This window comes from Pseudophryne corroboree, chromosome 3 (genome assembly GCF_028390025.1).
Source record: "Pseudophryne corroboree isolate aPseCor3 chromosome 3, aPseCor3.hap2, whole genome shotgun sequence".
In the NCBI taxonomy this organism is placed as follows: domain Eukaryota; kingdom Metazoa; phylum Chordata; class Amphibia; order Anura; family Myobatrachidae; genus Pseudophryne; species Pseudophryne corroboree.
In genome coordinates this window covers 271,992,889-272,012,608 of record NC_086446.1, presented here as the reverse complement: position 1 = coordinate 272,012,608, position 19,720 = coordinate 271,992,889, and the positions used below count along the sequence as shown (strand labels likewise).

Here is a 19,720-nt window from a genome sequence, read left to right as displayed (position 1 = left end):
GGACAGTGTGTGTGTGTGAGTGGGACAGTTTGAGTGTGTGTTAATTGTATGTGTGTGTGGGACAGTGTGCGTGTGTGTTAATTGTGTGTGTGTGTGGGACAGTGTGAGTGTGTGTTAATTGTGTGTGTGGGACAGTGTGCGTGTGTGTTAATTGTGTGTGGGACAGTGTGAGTGTGTGGGACAGTGTGCGTGTGTGTTAATTGTGTGTGTGTGTGTGTGTGTGGGACAGTGTGCGTGTGTGTTAATTGTGTGTGGGACAGTGTGAGTGTGTGGGACAGTGTGCGTGTGTGTTAATTGTGTGTGTGTGACAGTGTGCGTGTGTGTTAATTGTGTGTGTGGGACAGTGCGAGTGTGTGTTAATTGTGTGTGTGTGGGACAGTGTGCGTGTGTGTTAATTGTGTGTGACAGTGCGAGTGTGTGTTAATTGTGTGTGTGTTAATTGTGTGTGTGGGACAGTGTGCGTGTGTGTTAATTGTGTTTGTGTGTGTGGGACAGTGTGAGTGTGTGTGTTAATTGTATGTGTGTGGGACAGTGCGCGTGTGTGTTAATTGTGTGTATGTGTGTTGTGTGTGTGGGACAGTGTGAGTGTGTGTTAATTGTGTGTGTGTAGGACAGTGCGTGTGTGTTAATTGTGTGTGTGTGTGTGTGTGTGTGGACAGTATGCGTGTGTGTTAATTGTGTGTGTGTGGGACAGTGTGCGTGTGTTACTTGACAGGGACACCACTGACAGGGACACCACCCCCATGTCAGCGAGGCACCTGTGATTGGACAGCGGATCCAGTGCTGGATCCGCTTGTCCAATCACCCGCACGCGGCGCTGGAGGAGACGGGTCCCGGCGGTGAGTGGCGTCTGCAGTGTGCGCCCCGTCCCCCATCCTCCTCCGCTGCTGACAGGAGCGGTGTTGTGCGGCTCTCCCCTTCCTCCGCCGGCTCCGTCCTCCCGCTGACAGGAGCGGCGGTGTGCGGCTCTCCCCCTCCTCCGCCGGCTCCGTCCTCCCGGTGTGGCCCTGCAGTGTGTGTGGCTCTCCCCAGCAGCAGCAGGTTAGTCTCTCTCTCTCCCCCTCCCCTCTCTCTCTCTCTCTCTCTCTCTCTCTCTCCTCCTGTGGATTGAAGTTTGTAAGTATAATTTTCATTTTTACAGATGCCCCTATTGGATTCTACTGGACAAGTGGACGTGACCGGCGTGGAATGTAGGTAAGTAATCTGTCTCTCATTTTTACAGGTACCCCTATTGGATTCTACTGGACAAGTGGACGTGACCGGCGTGGGATATAGGTAAGTATGTGTGAGTGTGTAAGTGTGTTTTAATAAATTTTTACTGTCACGGTGTGTGAGTTGTGTTTTTATTTGGGTATTTTTTCTGTTGTAGAACTACAGGTACCAGCGGGCCCGTTATTTCCCCGCATGCTGGTACTTGAGGTTCTCCAAGTACCAGCAAGCGGGGAGGCTTGCTGTGCCTTGTAGTTCCACAACAAAAAACAATATTCTTTTTTTTACACACATGGCTATCAGCCTCCCATCCACCGCCCACGGATGGGGGGGACAGCCTCGGGCTTCACCCCTGGCCCTTGGGTGCCTGGAGGGGTGGTGACCCCTTGATTTAAGGGGTCCCCACTCCTCCAGGGAACCCCGGCTAGTGGTGACTAGTTGGGGGGGTAATGCCACGGCCGCAGGGACCTACATAAATGTGTCCCCCGGCTGTGGCATTATGTCCCTGGCTACTGGAGCCCGGTGCTGGTTTTAAAAATACGGGGGACCCCTACATCTTTTGTCCCTCGTATTTTTGGAACCAGGACCGGACTAAGAGCCCGATGCTGGTTGTATAAATACGGGGAACCCCTGTCCAATTTTTCCCAGTATTTAAACAACCAGGACCGAGGCTGGTTATACTTAGGAGGGGGGACCTCACGCATTTTTTTATTTTATTTTTTTAACCCATTCAGACCCTTCTCCGTTAAGTTAATGGAAGCCCTGGACAACAAAATAGCATTCATGTCCTCCTCCCACTCCCTTCCCAGTCCCGAACACTAATTATTTTTTTCTATAAAAATGTACAATATATCACAAGTATGAAGAGCAGGCAGGCATTGGACTGAGATACAAATTAGTGGCGGAGGGCTGGGTCAGTTGATGGTGGGCGAGTTTGTAAGCCATTGGTGGTGGCAGCGGGCATTGGCTCAGAGGCAGTAGCGGGCATTGGCTCGGTGGCGGTAGGGGTCATCGGCAGGATTCGGCAGACATTATGGCTGTAGTGCCTCACCGCACGCCACTGACCTCACCGCACGCCACTGGTGTGTGGGACAGTGTGCGTGTGTGTTAATTGTGTGTGTGTGGGACAGTGTGAGTTGTGTACATTTTTGCAGTCCAGTGTGTGTGGGGGAGGGGAAAGCATGAGAATGTGTGTGTAGTCTGAGTGGGTGTGTGTGGTGTTTGGGGGTGGCCAGTCTGTGTGTGTGTAATCTACAGTGTGTGTGTGTGTGTGTGTGTAAGGGGGAGGGGCAGTCTGTGTGTGTGGGCGGGATGTACTAATGACCATTTACCGAAGAGGGATATGTATTAAACCACGGGCATGGAGATGCCCTTCTCACTCACCATCCAGCTGGGTGAGCGAGCCGGGCAGGTGGAAAGTCAGCAGCAGGGGCAGCATGCCGGATATCAGCAGCCGAGGGTGGGGGCTGTAAGGCACGTGCAGAGCGGTGCGGAGCCCAAAGCCGGAGATCAGCAGCATGTTGACCGGCAATAAGCAGCTTCTGCTTCCGCGTTCAACATGCTGCCGATCTCCGGCTTTGGGCTACGCAGGGTTCGGGGGATGGGTGTCCTCTGCCGGTGTACTGCAGCTCCGGGGGTGCGGGCTCCAGAGGCTTTCAGCACTGTTGAATATCCAGCTGCCTCAAGTATGTACAGCCCACACCCTCTGCTGCTGATATCCGGCATGCTGCTGCTGCTGGCTGTCCCCCCGCCTGGCTCGGCCACACAGCTGTATGGTGAGTAGGGCATCTCAGTTCCCGAGGTTTAACACATATGCCTCAGTAAATGGCCTCTGCGGTAAACGATACTAATGCTTACCGTGACAGTAACAGCGGGGAGGACGGCGCACATCGGGATCCTGCAGCAGGAAAGAAGAACCCCTTCGGAGCGCAGCAGACCACACTGAAAAGGGTGCATACCCGGTGCGGTGCTCTGCATCCCGAGTGGTGCCGAAGATGTGGAGTGTCGGAGGTGGCAGAAGCGCCGCAGCTTGGGGTGAGAATCCGCTGCAGCCCTTCCGCTGCTAAACTCTGCAATGAGTCTATTAAGGGGGTGGGCTCCCCTCACCATAGTGCCCCACAGGCCTTGTTAATTCTGGGGGTAGGATCCCCTCACTCTATAATGTGAATTTTGGCTCATATCATGTGCTGTAACGTGAATTTTGGCTCATACCGTGTGCTATATTGTGAATTTCGGCTCATACCGTGTGGGGTAATGTGAATTTTGGCTCATACCGTGTGCTATAATGTGAATTTCGGCTCATACCGTGTGGGGTAATGTGAATTTTGGCTCATACCATGTGGAGTAATGTGAATTTTGGCTCATACCGTGTGCTATAATGTGAATTTTGGCTCATACCATGTGGGGTAATGTGAATTTCGGCTCATACTGTGTGCTATAATGTGAATTTTGGCTCATACCGTGTGGGGTAATGTGAATTTCGGCTCATACTGTGTGCTATAATGTGAATTTCGGCTCATACCGTGTGGGGTAATATGAATTTCGGCTCATACCGTGTGCTATAATGTGAAAGGGGCACCAGTACTAGATAGTATAAGGGGTCCTACTACACTGAAGGACACGCCCCTTTTGAGTGACCGCGCCTTTTTTCTGGAGCGCGCGCAGAATTGCTATCTGCACTCTTTCATTCCGCCTTCAAAAATTCAACTTCGACCACTGCACCTACATCTATACATACACACCCTGACATCTTTATATACAGTGACACCAGTGGCGTCTGCACATACTTTCCGTTTGTATTTTTTTTTTATTATTAGCATTATATTTATTTATAATTTTTATTATTATTATTTTTTTTTGGGGGGGGGGGGGGGGGGGGCGCCATTATTGATCTTGCCCTGGGCTCCAAAAACCCTAGATACGCCTCTGCTCAGCCGTTCATATTGGCCACACTACAAAGGGACTGGTGCAAGGTTTGATGGTGCGTCTGATGATGTGTGTAAAGATGCAACAGATGGTAATTCAGCATCCATAGGCACTGACAGTGGCATCTCAGTCCTTGCACATTCAGGCACACTGATGGACACCAGGAAAGGGCTTTGTGGCAGCATTAGCAGGGCTTAAAGTGGTCCTGGAGAGGTGGTGGAACTCATTTCCCCACCACTTACCACCCCCTCCCATTGGGTGGAGCCAGGGCAAGGGTTTTTGCACACTTCTGGTTGAAAAAAAAAAATGGGTGTGGTCTCACAAGGAAGGATGTGGTCACACAATGGTACCCCCAATTCAAATATTACACTGTATGTAGTGTCTCATATTCATATTACACCACATAGTAATGCCCCTTATTTACGTTACAACACAAAGTAGTGCCATGTATTCACATGACATTAATCAGTAGTGTCCCTCATATACAATGTCCACAGTAGTAGTGCTCCTTACACATAATGCCCACAATAAGTGTCCCTTACATATAATGCCCACAGTAGTGCAACTTACGCACATAATGCCCACAGAAGTGCTGCTTATACACATAATGCACACAGTAGTGCACTTATACACATAATGCCCACAGTAGTAGTGTCCCTTATGCAAATAATGCCCAAAGCAGTGCGCCTTATACACCTCTCTGCCTCTGTCACTCTAGCGGCTCACTGACCGTGTCCCTCCAGCAGTTTCATGCTCTGTGTCCCTCCAGCCCCCATGACATCACATATGCCGTGCCAGAAAAGGAAGCCACTGGGACCTGAGGAGGGGATGAATGCCCTCTGACAGACACAGCGTGTGTGAGTACCAGGAGAGGCGGGCTGCAGGCAGAGGACAATGGAGCCGCAAGGACCTCAGGAAGGGGGAGGTAGCTGCAGCTCATCAGTGACACTAGTGGTGCCCGCATCATCTATTGACAAGGGTGGTGGGCCGGCTTTTCTGTTGGACTTACTATGCAGGGACGTGGAGGAGGTGGTGGAACTAGTTCCACCTGCCATTACAGGTGGTGTAAATCAGTTCCACCCCGTTCCCCCTGACTTTAACCCCTGGGCATTATTTAATATACAGTTGCAGACTTTACTGCAGCCAGAGACACAGGGACGGGCATGATTGTTTCTGACTCAGAATCAGGCCCTGAATCTCATGCTGAAATGTTGTCCAATCAAAGGAGTTCTGACAATTTCCTAATTGGCCTGAGGCTCAACTGGGATATGTAAAACTCAGCACTATTGTGTCAAAATAACCTAAATTCAAACTATTAATTTAAAGAAACACAAACTTCAATACTCTTCTCTCTCTAATTGTGTAGTGTATAGGAAATTAAATTATTGCCTTTATACTGTATAGCTCTGGGGCCTGTTACAGCCATAACTTGGGGATGGCCATCGACATGTCTATCAGCGATGGTCTCCTTCAATTGTGCCATCAGTGATAATCACTGCTGTGGCTCAAAGTAAATTTTAAGGCCAGGCTTGGTGAGCAATGGGCCAATCAGGGAAGAAGGGAGGGGCTATGCACCATGGGAGGGGGGGGGGGATTACTGTACTCTCTGCCATCAATGGCAATCCATTCATCAATGGTCGATGGCCATCCTTACCATAACTAGATCTGTGTAAAGCAGTACAACATTACAACATAACATCATGTGGATTGTTAGCGTGTCCTAGTCCATGTGCATACCCACAGTCATCTCTAACTGAATTCACAGAATTCTTTTCTGTACACATGTTTATATGGAATATATATGTTTTACCGATGGCCGGGAACACGGCTGTCATGTTCCCGACAGCGAGATACCAGCCACCAGTATGCCGGCAGTGGGGGGAGTGCTAGAAAGCCCCTTGGAGGCTCGCTGCGGGCACGGTGGCTCTTGCGCATGCCACAGTTTTATATTGTCCTTCTATGGGTGTCCATAACACCCACAGAGGGAGAAAAGCTTGTGGCGCCGGTATTCCGGCGGTGGCATTTCACCATCTGTCCCATTTATATCCTTCTTTATAGCTAATTTAGATATACGCTATGGCAAAGCTTTACAAAAGCAAAGATTTGGATCTTTCCTGAAGTTTCTCATTCTGTAGTTCTTCACTTCTGCTGTCATTGACCTGCACGAGTAGGCCAGATTCTGTTCACTCTGGGAGAGCAAGGTGGGTGATACCATCTCTTCCTCAGACTGTTAAGGTCATTTATAAATTGCTAAAAGACAGAACAGTGCATCACAGGACCATAAAGCAAAGTGTGAGTAAGGGACCAGCGATGCAGTTGTCACCTCCCAGGTCATCATCTCTGTTCTCAACAGAGCACAGTGGGAGCCTCTTGTGAGTTCTCATGGTCCTGGTCCCAGTGCAGACACCAGATCATCAAATGCGTAGAAGAGACTGCCGCTCTGATCTTTTGATGTGTTCGATGAAAGATAGGGCCCTGGAGGTGGGGATGATCCAGGGACACCTCACCCCTTGTAACTCCTATTGTTATGCCTCTGCCCACATTACAGGGCTGATTCTAAGATGCATGCAATGCAAAATTTCAGAAAACCCCTACGACGCATGTGTTACATGCTGTTGCAATCTATATCAGAAGTGTTACGGTAGCTGGGAGGTGGCCAGTAGTACTTGCAACATAGTCCATTCAGTGGGCATATTATGGTACTGTCACGGGTATCTCAATACAAGTGTCTGTGTTTACAGACACACAGCTGCAGGCATAGGAGTCCACGGTCAGATGGCCATAGAGCTGGTGCAAGTTTCTATGGTGCAACTGACGGTTGTATAAGGAAGCAGCAATCAGTATCCCTCACGCATGCAGGACCTGCTGCTGCCTTTGCTGTTTCTGTGGGATCAGCAAATAGCAGCAACAGAAGACACTAAACAGCAACATGTAGTGTTTGATAATTAATTGTGGGAGAGGAGATTCTGTCTGGGTGCTGCAGTAGTGGTGGAAGTGAAAACAGGGGGAGGACAGTGTGTGTCTGGGTGCTTCGCCTCTTCATACCTCCCAACTGTCCCGATTTTCGCGGGACAGTCCAGTTTTTTGGGGACTGTCCCGCTGTCCCACCCGCGGGCCGCAGTGTCCCGCGGTGGGGGGGGGGGGGCAGTTGGGAGTCTCTGTGTCTCGCTGCCCTGCTTAGCAGAGCAGCGGTGTATTCACTGGAGTCAGAGGAGAGGGGGCATGCCAGCGGCTCACAGAGCGCTGGGCATGCCCCCTCAGTGACGAGAATGGGGGCGCGGCTCGTGATCGCGGGTCCTCCGCGAAGCCACGCCCCCTTTCCGGGAGCGGCCGCGCGTGTGTCCCTCCTTGGAGAACTCTAAAGTTGGGAGGTATGCCTCTTGGAGTGCTGGCGGTGAATTTGGGTTGGGGAGAGGATGTATGTCTGGGTGCTGCTCGGGTGCTAGTAGTAAATGTGGGTATAGGTGTGCCTGGGTGATGCTGTTGTGTATGGTAGTAGTAAATGTGGATATAGGTGTGCCTGGGTGATGCTGTTGTGTCTGGTAGTAGTAAATGTGGGTATAGGTGTGCCTGGGTGATGCTGTTGTGTATGGTAGTAGTAAATGTGGATATAGGTGTGCCTGGGTGATGCTGTTGTGTATGGTAGTAGTAAATGTGGGTATAGGTGTGCCTGGGTGATGCTGTTGTGTATGGTAGTAGTAAATGTGGGTATAGGTGTGCCTGGGTGATGCTGTTGTGTATGGTAGTAGTAAATGTGGATATAGGTGTGCCTGGGTGATGCTGTTGTGTATGGTAGTAGTAAATGTGGGTATAGGTGTGCCTGGGTGATGCTGTTGTGTGTGGTAGTAGTAAATGTGGATATAGGTGTGCCTGGGTGATGCTGTTGTGTGTGGTAGTAGTAAATGTGGGTATAGGTGTGCCTGGGTGATGCTGTTGTGTATGGTAGTAGTAAATGTGGATATAGGTGTGCCTGGGTGATGCTGTTGAGTATGGTAGTAGTAAATGTGGGTATAGGTGTGCCTGGGTGATGCTGTTGTGTATGGTAGTAGTAAATGTGGATATAGGTGTGCCTGGGTGATGCTGTTGTGTATGGTAGTAGTAAATGTGGGTATAGGTGTGCCTGGGTGATGCTGTTATGCATGGTAGTAGTAAATGTGGGTATAGGTGTGTGTGGGTGATGCTGTTGTGTATGGTAGTAGTAAATGTGGGTTAGGGGGAGGGGGAGTCTGAGTGCTGTGGGATTTGGGTGTTGGTAGTGAATGCGAGCAGGGGGGGGGTGCACCATCAACTCCTGGTATAAGACAATCTAACTGTCTATTCGTAGAGAATTGACAGAATCAGGCGCACCTTTAACAGATCTCAAAATATAGCCACTAATAATTAAAACAGAGTAGCTGCTCCTATTCGACCATCTGGAGGTCAATTTAGATACATAGGACAGAAAAACTTGTTACTTTATTATAAAGTAACAGCAAAAGAGCGCTGATAATTTCAGGATACTTAAAATGAAGTTTAATTACATATAAAGATTGTAAGTGTAACACAGGTACTGTAAATACGGACTCGTAGGCAGGTTTTCCGGTTACAACTACAGTGTCTTTACTGTAATCAAACACTGTAGCACAGCATACAGAGGCTTGGGCCTGGTCACACATGTACATAGAGAAAATAAACAGACAAATATAAAAGGTCCTAGCACTTTCCGTGCTCAAACGTCATTCTGCTGCAGTGGCTTGCAGCTACACATGCCATGCTCTCCTGGCACGGCCAATGTCCACAGTCCCCGGCGCTATAAACTGAGCCCTGCTCACTGGCCTCTAACAGGCACCAGCGCAATGCATTGTGGGTAAATGGGATTTTTAAACCCCTCTCCTGCACTTGACTTCCTGCTGTCTCTGGGTGAGCTGGAAAACCTGGACCTCTGTTTCTCCAGCTGCAGCTGTGCCATTCATAAAGTCTGGAATTATAAACTTCCACTACAGGTGCAGGATGTACAGGCCTTGTTTTCTTCCTTGGAGGGAGCTGATCCCACTAGAATGTGGGCAATTGTGATGAGACACAAGCCCTCTCACCACATAAGATAACAATACAGTCACTAAAAAAGCATATATAAACAACCTGTCATATAGGCAGTAGCAATATTTGAATAGAAGCAGTTGCCGTTTGTAGATATAAATAACTACAGTCAGTATATAACTGGTTTTGTGTCCATTTGGATAGGATGATTCAGTTTGTAACAATATATCCAATAAATCTTAAACACGGTCTCAGACAGCGTCCGCAGCTGTATTGGAGTCCCAGACTATTGTTTATATATGCTTTTTTAATGAATGTATTGCTATCTTACAATCTTTATATATAATTAAACCTCATTTTAAGTATCCTGAAAATTATCAGCGCTCCTTTGCTGTTACTTTATAACAAAGTAACAAGTTCTTCTGTTTTATATAACTCCTGGTATGAACTTCCGCCTCTGACTCCTGTATATGCGTCTGTGTCTGATTCAGAATCAGGCACAAGTGAACCCTATCTTAGGAACATCTACATATACAAAAAGTACAAAACATGAAATATCGTCACCTTCAGCACTCGCACCACAGGATCCTGGAGACGGAGAAGATTGGTTGGCAAGTGGAACAGTGTCTTCAATCGCTCTGTGAACAGATTAACAAGAGGCAGTAGAGGTCATTGCCCATACATCACAGCGATCCTCTTTTGTGTAATTATTAGAATAATACCATTCAGGACTGGAAGTACGATCTTTAGGCCGAAACTCAGAGTTTTCTGCATGGAATCCACCTTGTAAAATAAACGAAGACAAAGGAAAACGTGTAAGGCTAAATGATTTTTGCTTAATACCAGTAGCTGAAAACAGATGACACAGGGGCTGATTCAGAGGTGGAACCTAATTGTGCACAGCGACGGTGCGAAAATATACAAACTCCACAGGAGGCGTCTGTAGTTAAAAGATGCCTATTGCAGGCTTCTGTGATCCGATACTGGTCGCAGCATTGGACCATCTGCATGGTCATCTGCGTGGTCACCGGTGAAATCACGGTGCTTGTCGTCGCCTCCAAATGCCAGCATCACCAATCCTGCTGCGGCGTTAGGGGCACTGCGATTGACTTTGCAGCCCCAGATCTGCACATCCTCACAGTGGCTTCTGGACAGATCTAAAGACATCAGAGATGAACGTACACATCAGGTGTACATACATCTCTGAATTAGGCCCATATTGTACACCCATCAGCTACACACACATACTATAGTTTCCAATATTTGAAACCAGTTTCCTGGGACACTTTGGGGCTGATGTTGAGCTGGAGGTGGTTGACCTAAAATGCACAATTAGGCTCTTTGAATGCCCACAAGACAGGTTGCACACAGATATGCATATGCAGATCTGCTCACATCTGCATACCTCCAAACTTCTGCAAACTTCTGAAGATGGGAAAACGGGACCTGTCTGCTACTGTATAGGGGGCGGGACCTTGGGAGATGGGGACAGGACTTCGGGAGGGGGCAGGGCCTCGCGGCATGACCCCCTTTTTGTCATTTAGGAGACATGCGCAGCGCTCCCGGCACATTCCCACAGCATCTAATCAGTGATCACCGGTTGCTTTGCAAAGCAGAGCAGTGGTGATCACAGGCTCTCTAAACTTCCCACCTCACCCACTGGACACTGTGGCCCGCTGCTGGGACAGCGGGGCAGTATCCGAATAGCGGGACTGTGCCATTGCAATCAGGAAAGTTGGAAGGTATGCATCTGAAGCTTGCTTACACACGGAGAGGTGAAACTGGGTGGTCTTATGTACCGTGGGCCAAGTACAGAAAGTGCACATTTCCATAATACGAAAAGATGCAGACCCACAAATCTGGCCATAAAAAGCTATTTGTGCTTCTCAAGCGCCCTGTCTACTTCTGGCCCATCATACCAAAAGCAGCCATCATTGGGTTTCAACTGATCTTTTTTTTTTTTTTTTGCTGTACTCAATTCAAGGGGGTCTATTCATGAAACAGTGAAAAGTGTGGAGAAGTGAGCCAGTGGATAAGTTGCCCATGGCAACCAACCAGCTGCTCTGTATAATTTTATAGTATGCAAATTATAAATGTTACATCACTGCTGATTGGTTGCCATGGGCACCTTCTCGACTGGCTCACTTCTAAACACATTTCACTGCTTCATGGATAGACCCCAAGGTCTTGATAGACAAATAATGGCATTAAGAGCTGGGCATAAACTGAGGACTTTCTCTCTCCCGGAATGTCAGTGAGACTCCCAGGCATCAGAAGAATAGGTCACCCACCATCCTGTCTAGTTCCCCAGATGGGAGTCTTCTCAAGGCCATCTTGACCGCATTGTAGGCGCTGGGCAAAGCAATGCACTGGGGCCCCTAACCACCCATTCACGGGAACCAATAAAAAAAACAAAACCTACCCCTCCTGCAGTCCTTCGCCAACTCTCCAGTGAATGGCTGTCATCACTCTGATCACTACATCTAATTATTTTGCACTGTACTGCATTGTATTCTGTACATGCTTTCACACCCCTGTACTTCCCCATTATACCTCTCCACGCATAAGCAAGCACAAGTCAGGGATACCTATAGATGTTAATATTAACAAAAGCATATACCTTTTTGGTATGCTTGTACAGCATAAAAATTTAAATTTTATGCATACAAAGTACAAATTAAAAGACAAGATACAGCTGTTGCAATGTAACACTTGGCCAGTAGGTGGAGATTCTGAGCCGAGTCTTCTAAGAACTTTATTAATGTCTGTAGTTTACTTCCAGTTTTTTACACTGGTGTGTTTGCGAAGGTGCATAACTTGGTAGCTTTGAAGGGAGGGGGTGGGATCCCCGATCCCCAAGGGCAAATTCAATTATATGCAACACTGAAATTATGGTGTCAAAATCGAGTAGGAATGCTTGTAATCTCGGCACATCGAGCCTACAACATGTCACATTTTATTTCGTATTTCCTGGGGGTGCTTAGTAAAATGAGTGAAGTTGCTCTTCCGTCATAATTTGTGTTGTGTGCAGTCACACATTGCGATCACAAATAGTTTAATTGCCGCATATACGTCCCCTTTTTTTTTTTTTTTAAATGATGGGAACAAATGGCGATGTGAAATGGGTAATAAGAGACTGACTCACCTTCACTGGTCCCACATCAGAGTGAACCAAGCCAAGTGAGAAACTGCGACAACACAACATATGAAAGAGTCAACCAACAAGAAACTTCAGGTGTATAACACTAAGTGCATGAGAAATGGGAATATGGCATTGAAAGGTAACAGTTCTATAGTGTTTAAGATATGCACAACTCAAAATACACACATAAGGCTGCATAGGGGATGGTTTTGGCTGCATAATCTACTGAAGAGGTTCTCAAACTCGGTCCTCAGGACCCCACACAGTGCATGTTTTGCAAGTAACCCAGCAGGTGCACAGGTATATTAATTACTCACTGACACATTTTTAAAGGTCCACATGTGAAGCTCATTATTTCAATTGTGATTCTGTGAGGAGACCTGCAAAACATGCACTGTGTGGGGTCCTGAGGACCGAGTTTGAGAACCTGTGATCTACTCAATATTAGGCTTTCAAGACTTTATTTACAGAGCAGCCACTTTTGTAATCCGCTGCTACCTAGCAGGTTGAAGGTGAAAATTTAAAGCATAACTCACAGTCAGATGCTTCTTTAGCCTAGGAACCAACCAGCCCTTCTTTAGCAAGGACTGGCTGGCTGCTAGGCCACCATAGTAGATAACACACATCTGTTGATATAGGTACAGCTGGACTGTGCAGGTAAATAAATATAGGTTGATATTAATTTGATTTGCAAACTGAACTGGCAAAATAAAATTTAGTCTATCTTGGTGGCATCTCGGAAATCAAACATAAAAACTATTTTTTATCAATATATGCAGTGGAGAGTCAGGGAGTAGAATTTTGATGATGGTTATAATGGAAGGACGAGTAATAACACACTCACTTTTTTACAGACAATGTTGCTCCCAGTGTCTCTTCAGCCAGTACTACATTAACCTCCGTCAGTGCGTCCTGTGCAACAAAGATAGGCTCACATGATGTACATTCCACTTAACAAGCTGTATAGACAGACAGTTCTGCCCTCTCCCATGAACACAATGGGGCTGATGCAGAGTTATATACCCAAATTGTGGAGAGTATCTTGTGCAGAGGCATAGCTGGGGTATTTGGTGCGCCAAACCCCCCCCCCCCCCCCCCCCCAATAAAAAAAAAACTACCGAAAAAATGGGTGTGGTCGCATACCAGAAGGGGCATGGTCACTGAAAATAGGGCCAACCGTTTCTAGTCACTCCGGGGACATTCTTTTCCATTTCATGTGCACCATCCTTATATGATGTTTTCTCACAATGGGGAACCTTTGAAAAAATGTATCCTCCCTGGGAAAATGGCATCTTCAGTTAGTATTCACTATTCATGTATGATATCACATCGTCCGGAAGGTGCCTGTTTGTGTTTGAATGTTACCAAGTTTATCATGATACAACAGCGGGTCAACCAGACTTGTGCCCCCTGTGTCACTTCCTGCCCCATGTGTCTCTCAGCCACACCAGCTCCTCCCTGTGTCTCTTAGCCAGACCATCTCCTACCTGTGTCTCTCAGCCACATCATTGTTCCCTTGCATCTCTCAGCCACACCGTCCCCCCCTTGCATCTCTCAGCCACACCATCTCCCCTCTGTGTCTCTCAACCACACCATCTCCCCCTTTTGTCTCTCAGCCACACCATCCCCTCCTTGCGTCTCTCAGAGACACCATCATCTCCTCCCTGCATCTCTCAGCCACATTATCATCTCCTCCCTGCTTTGCCTCTCAGCCATACTATCTCCTCCCTGCATCTCTCAGCCACCCCATCATCTCCTCCCTGCATCTCTCAGCCACACCATCATCTTCTCCCTGCGTCTCTCACCATCCCCCTCCATTAATTTTATGTCTCTCTGCCCCCCCCCCCCCCCCTTCCCTTCTATGTCTCTGTGTCCTGCCAGCCACTCTCACAATCCTAGAGCCAGGAGCTGGAGGACGGTGAGGACAAGCAGCAGACGCCAGAAGACATTACAGCAGGATTAGGCTCAGAAAGCGTGACGCTGGCATTGCAGACACACGCCAGTCAGCAACTCTAACAAAGTGAGAGCTGCGACCAAATCACGCCACCAAGCACTATGCGCCTTGCTCAGCATTGCCATTGTGGGTGGGCGGTGCTATGCAGTGCAAAGGTGGTAGGCGGGTGGATGGTGCAGGTATGATACCCTGGCTGGCGGCATCCCCCTCTGCTTGGCCTGCCACAGCACCAGAGCACACGTCCTGCTCACCCCGCCCTAGTTACGCTAGCAGTGCACATGCTCAGAAAATTAGCACACATAATTGTGGCTGTGCCAAGTCATTCACAATTTGGATGCATTGACTTTCTCACGTTGGCAAAGCTCAATATGAGGGTGTGTTCGCACAAATGTGGGCCATGCAGACCTGCACATCTATTATGAGGCTTCTCTTTTGTACTATAGTACAGCAGTACTGTATATTTTCCCCATTGCTACTGTAAGCTCTACATATGTACAAAAATAACCTATTTCTCCGTATATGCTTATTTGTGAGTAGTGTACGCCATTTTACTTCCAACTCTGCATCGGCCCCAAAGTATGTTGCATATCTAATACATCTTCCCAAATATAATAGACTGACACCTTGCACAAACTCCACTTCCTGCTTTCTCTACATAGATTTCACTCCCAGCCTCCTGAACATAGACTTCTCTTCCAGCCTCCTGTGCATGGACATCTCTTACTGCCTCTGGTGCATTGACTTCCCTTCCCTCTCTGTCTCATGGACTTTCCTTCCTGCCTCTACTACATGCGTCTGGCACTAAGACTTCCTTTCCTATACCTCTTATCCAACTTAACGCCTCCTGTGTGTAGACAACAACTAAAATAATTTCTGTGCAAGCTTTCCTTCATGTCACTAAGTCCACTAATGTCCTTTTAGTCTCCTCTATACAGACTTGACTTCCGATGCTGAGGCCTCCCTTCCTGAATACCTTACACAGACTATCTCCTCTGTGAAGACTTCCCTACTGGTCTTCTCTGCACAGTCTTCCCTTACGGACTGCTGCACATAGACTTCTCTTCTAGGGGTCTATTCATGAAGCTGTGAAAAGTGTGGAGAAGTGAGCCAGTGGAGAAGTTGCCCATGGTGACCAATCAGCATTGAAGTAACATTTATCATTTGCATACTATACAATTGTACGGAGCAGCTGATTGGTTGCCATGGGCAACTTCTCCACAGGCTCACTTCTCCACACTTTTCACTGCTTCATGAATAGACACCTTAATCTCCTCTAGGCAGACTTCCCTTACTGCTTACTGTGCGCAGGTTTCCCTAACTAGAAATCTTACACAGACTTTGTTTACCGCCTCCTGCACAGAGGCTTCCATTCCTAAATCTCTTATGTAGACTTCCCTTCCTGTCTCCTCGATGCAGACTTAGGAGTGTTTTTACTAAGCCTTGGATGGTGATAAAGGGCACAGAGATAAAGTACCAGCCAATCGGCTCCTAACTGACATTTTTCAAACACAGCCTGTGACATGTCAGGAGCTGATTGGCTGGTACTTTATCTCCATCCACTTTATCTCCATCCAAGCCTTAGTAAATAGACCTCTTAATCTTCTGATAAAGTATCAACCGACCAGCGCCTAACTCATTTTTCAAACACATCCTGTGACATGACAGTTATGAGCTGATTGGCTGGGACTTTGTCTCTCTCCAAAGCTTAGTACATAGACCCCTCTGTCTCCTACCTGCAGACTTCCCTTCCTTAGTCCCATATGAATTCTCGCTTCTTATGCGCAGACATCTCCTCCTGTCTCTTGTGTGTAGATTTCCCTTCCTGTCCCTGGTGCCTGGCCTTCTCTTCCTGCAAACTCCACAGCACAGAGTAGTCACTAAAGGGCCCACTTTGCATTCTGCATTGCAAATTAGATCAGTGATATCACACCAGCATCATGTATTATTTTCCACCTGCAGGGACTCCGAAAGAAGCTTGGAGCTGTGATGTGCCAAGTGTGGTGCCGGAGCTGATGCGAATGGACGGTCACGCTGACTGCACATGAACAGTGGCCACTTCTGGAGAGGGTTCTGGGGAAACTCTCTGCCGGCCAGGAATGTGGTGAGTAGCTAATAGGTTACAGTGGGCTACCTGCGGAGGTCAATTTCCAGAATGCTTTGCATTCCGCAAATTTATAAATCTGGCAGCATTGCATCCCCCATAAAAATCTATGGGGGATGCGCAGTGTCGGATTAAGGCTAGTGGGATCCCCGGGCAACAAAGGTGTGGTCTAGTCAGATTGCTTACATTTTAAGCATGGATCTCTCCGTGAGTACCCCCCTTTAGGGGAGTAGGAGAGAGAGTGAGGGGAGTGAGAGATAAAGAGGGTGTCAGGAAGAGAGAAAGAGAGAGAGGGGGTTGTGAGGGAGAGGGGGGGGGGGAGTGGAGAATAAGAGAGAGAGGGGGGGGGTAAGGGATATAGAGAGGGTGTTGGAGAGACCCTATCTCCAACACCCTCTCTATATCCCTTACCCGCATGAGATAGAGAAGGTGTTAGGGAGAGAGAGAGAGAGAGAGAGACAGACAGACAGACAGACAGACAGAGATGAACAAGAGAGAGGGAAAAAGAGTGTCAGGAAGTGAGAGTGAGAGATAGAGACAGAGAGAGGGGAGCTAGAGAGAGAGAGGGAGAGAAAGAGGGTATAAGGGAGGGAGAGAGAGAGAGAGAGAGAGAGAGAGAGACAGACAGAGATGAACAAGAGAGAGGGAAAAAGAGTGTCAGGAAGTGAGAGTGAGAGATAGAGACAGAGAGAGGGGAGCTAGAGAGAGAGAGGGAGAGAAAGAGGGTATAAGGGAGGGAGAGAGAGAGAGAGAGAGAGAGAGAGAGGATGTCAGTGGGGGAGGGATAGAGCAGGAGAAACACTACCTGTTAAAGCTGTCTCCATCTCAAAGATAAATACCATCCTGTGCTGCTGGGACTCAGAGCCAGCCAGGAAGTTTGCAGGGGGGTGAGGGGGGCCGACCATTTGCCAGAGTGTGGGGCCCCCAATGTGCGGCGGCCCCTGGACAGCCGCCCCCTCCATCCCACCTATAATCCTGCCCTGGGGATGCGGCTGCCGACTTGAATGGAGGGATTGCAGCAGGTATCGGAATTATCTGCTGCAGTCACTCCTAGAAATATTTGGGGGATGCTTAAAGTTTTGCAGCTAACCCTCGAAATTGTGTGTTTTTGGTGAAATAGCCTCAAATATTGTTTGATAATTGAGCCGCTACTTCCGTCTAACCCTGAATCAATTTACTGTACTTTAAAAGCAGACACTGCCACAGTCGCAGTCAGTTATGCAGATACCATCTAATATATCTTTCAATGCTGTTGATAATTTGGCTTCTACATACTTCCACATATCACTCACAGCCTGCATCTGGATAATGGGGATCAATGGTCGGTCAGGATACATGACGAAAACCTCCATGTCCACAGAAACTTCCACAGTTAAGGAATCAGGCTGGCAGCTCACGATGGGGGCAGACCGGGCAGAGACCTGGAGGAGTATGGGTGGCGAGTCTGGGAAGCGACTGGGGAGCTGGAATAGAAGACAGTGGAATGACAGAAAAAACAATAACACTTTAAAATGTTATCTGACAAAATGATTACAGAAACATACACACTCACAAGGTACGTTTTATTTCACAGCCTCTGGGCTCACAAATATATTTGCTTACCTCTGGCACAAAGAATCCCAAACTTTTTGTGTTTAGATGGAGGGGCGACTGCTTGGGGATCTGAAACAAGCATCAAGTTAGTTCAATCTCATTTACTTGAACATTTACTTCATTAGTTTCACCGATGCCTACAGTGTTACATTCCAGCCACATTGTGGTAAGCCGCTATTTTCCATCAGTTCCCTGTACTACAGTCTCATCACACTGATTCAGATGTGGTTGGCCTGTACTTTGCGCATGTGCTGGACTGTACTGTGCAAGTGGATGCACTATGGCTGCAGACTGTCAGTGATTGACAGTCTGCTGCCGTTTGGTGGTGGGGAGGGGGCTTCGACGACTGCCGTTTTCCAAAACGGAGGCATGTTGCCTCTATTTTGGGGCAGTGCCAAGGCCTCTCGTAGGAACAGAGAAGGCTGTCTTGCGTTAGCTACCCCATGGATCACGCATCTGGCTTTTGATGTTGCAGTTGATCTGATGCTGAGTCCTAGATGCAGCATGGATAACTTATGCAGGCAGAAGGTGCCTACTTATATCAGATGCCTCCTGCTGCATTACCATACCAGTGCATTGCTGCTGCTTCCATATAAGCAGCAGCAATTGCGCCTCCAATCACATCTGAATCAAGGCCACTGTGATATCCCCTTTACCAATTTCAACTCCATCTACACACAGTATGATAGCACACCCTCCTCTATCTACTCCAGCCACACGTATAGTGCTGCCTTCTGCCCACACTATGATAGTGCCTCCTCCTATATCTTCTCCCACCACACATACTGTGCTCCCTTCTGCACACACTATAACAGTCCCTTCTGCGCTATCTACTCCCACCACACATACAGTGCTACCTTCTCCCCACACTATAATAGTCCCTTCTACTCTATCTACTTTCTCCATACATACAGTGCTTCCTTCTGCCCACACTATGTTAGTGCCTCCTCCTATATCTTCTCCCACCACACATACTGTGCTGCCTTCTGCACACACTATAACAGCACCTTCTACTCTATCTACTTCCCCCACACATACAGTGCTACCTTCTGCCCACACTATAACAGCCCTTTCTACTCTATCTACTTCCCCACACATACAGTGCTGCCTTCTTCCCACACTATGATAGTGCCTCCTCCTATATCTTCTCCCACCACACATACTGTGCTAACTTCTGCCCACACTATAATAGTCCCTTCTACTCTATCTACTTCCTCCACACATACAGTGCTACCTTCTGCCCACACTATAATAGTCCCTTCTACTCTATCTACTCCCACCACACATACTGTGCTACCTTCTCCCCACACTATAATAGTCCCTTCTACTCTATCTACTTCCTCCATACATACAGTGCTACCTTCTGCCCACACTATGTTAGTGCCTCCTCCTATATCTTCTCCCACCACACATACTGTGCTGCCTTCTGCACACACTATAACAGTCCCTTCTACTCTATCTACTTCCCCTACACATACAGTGCTACCTTCTGCCCACACTATAACAACCCTTTCTACTCTATCTACTTCCCCACACATACAGTGCTGCCTTCTGCCCACACTATGATAGTGCCTCCTCCTATATCTTCTCCCACCACACATACTGTGCTAACTTCTGCCCACACTATAATAGTCCCTTCTACTCTTATCTACTCCCACCACACATATAGTGCTACCTTCTCCCCACACTATAATAGTCCCTTCTACTCTATCTACTCCCACCACATATATAGTGCTACCTTCTCCCCACACTATAATAGTCCCTTCTACTCTATCTACTC

General features: G+C 47.8%; 2 protein-coding genes across 5 annotated transcripts in view; both read right to left on the bottom strand.

Moving 5' to 3' along the window:
• LOC135055262 (cytochrome c oxidase subunit 4 isoform 2, mitochondrial) overlaps window positions 1-19,720 on the bottom strand; it is a 178,739-nt gene that overhangs the window by 57,948 nt on the left and 101,071 nt on the right. The window lies entirely within an intron of this gene.
• The window catches only part of LOC135055261 (bactericidal permeability-increasing protein-like), a 43,921-nt gene that overhangs the window by 5,872 nt on the left and 18,329 nt on the right, over window positions 1-19,720 (bottom strand). The window contains exons 10-15 of one of the 3 annotated variants that reach the window (XM_063959096.1): window positions 17,950-18,009; window positions 17,640-17,810; window positions 13,137-13,204; window positions 12,296-12,338; window positions 9,873-9,933; window positions 9,715-9,788 (exon numbers count right to left, since the gene is read on the bottom strand). In XM_063959096.1, the coding sequence (XP_063815166.1) occupies window positions 9,715-9,788; window positions 9,873-9,933; window positions 12,296-12,338; window positions 13,137-13,204; window positions 17,640-17,810; window positions 17,950-18,009 (477 nt within the window). Of the gene's footprint in view, window positions 1-9,714; window positions 9,789-9,872; window positions 9,934-12,295; window positions 12,339-13,134; window positions 13,205-15,979; window positions 16,096-17,622; window positions 17,811-17,949; window positions 18,010-19,720 lie in introns of those variants that run through there. The other 2 variants (XR_010243706.1, XM_063959097.1) reach the window with 2 other exon arrangements.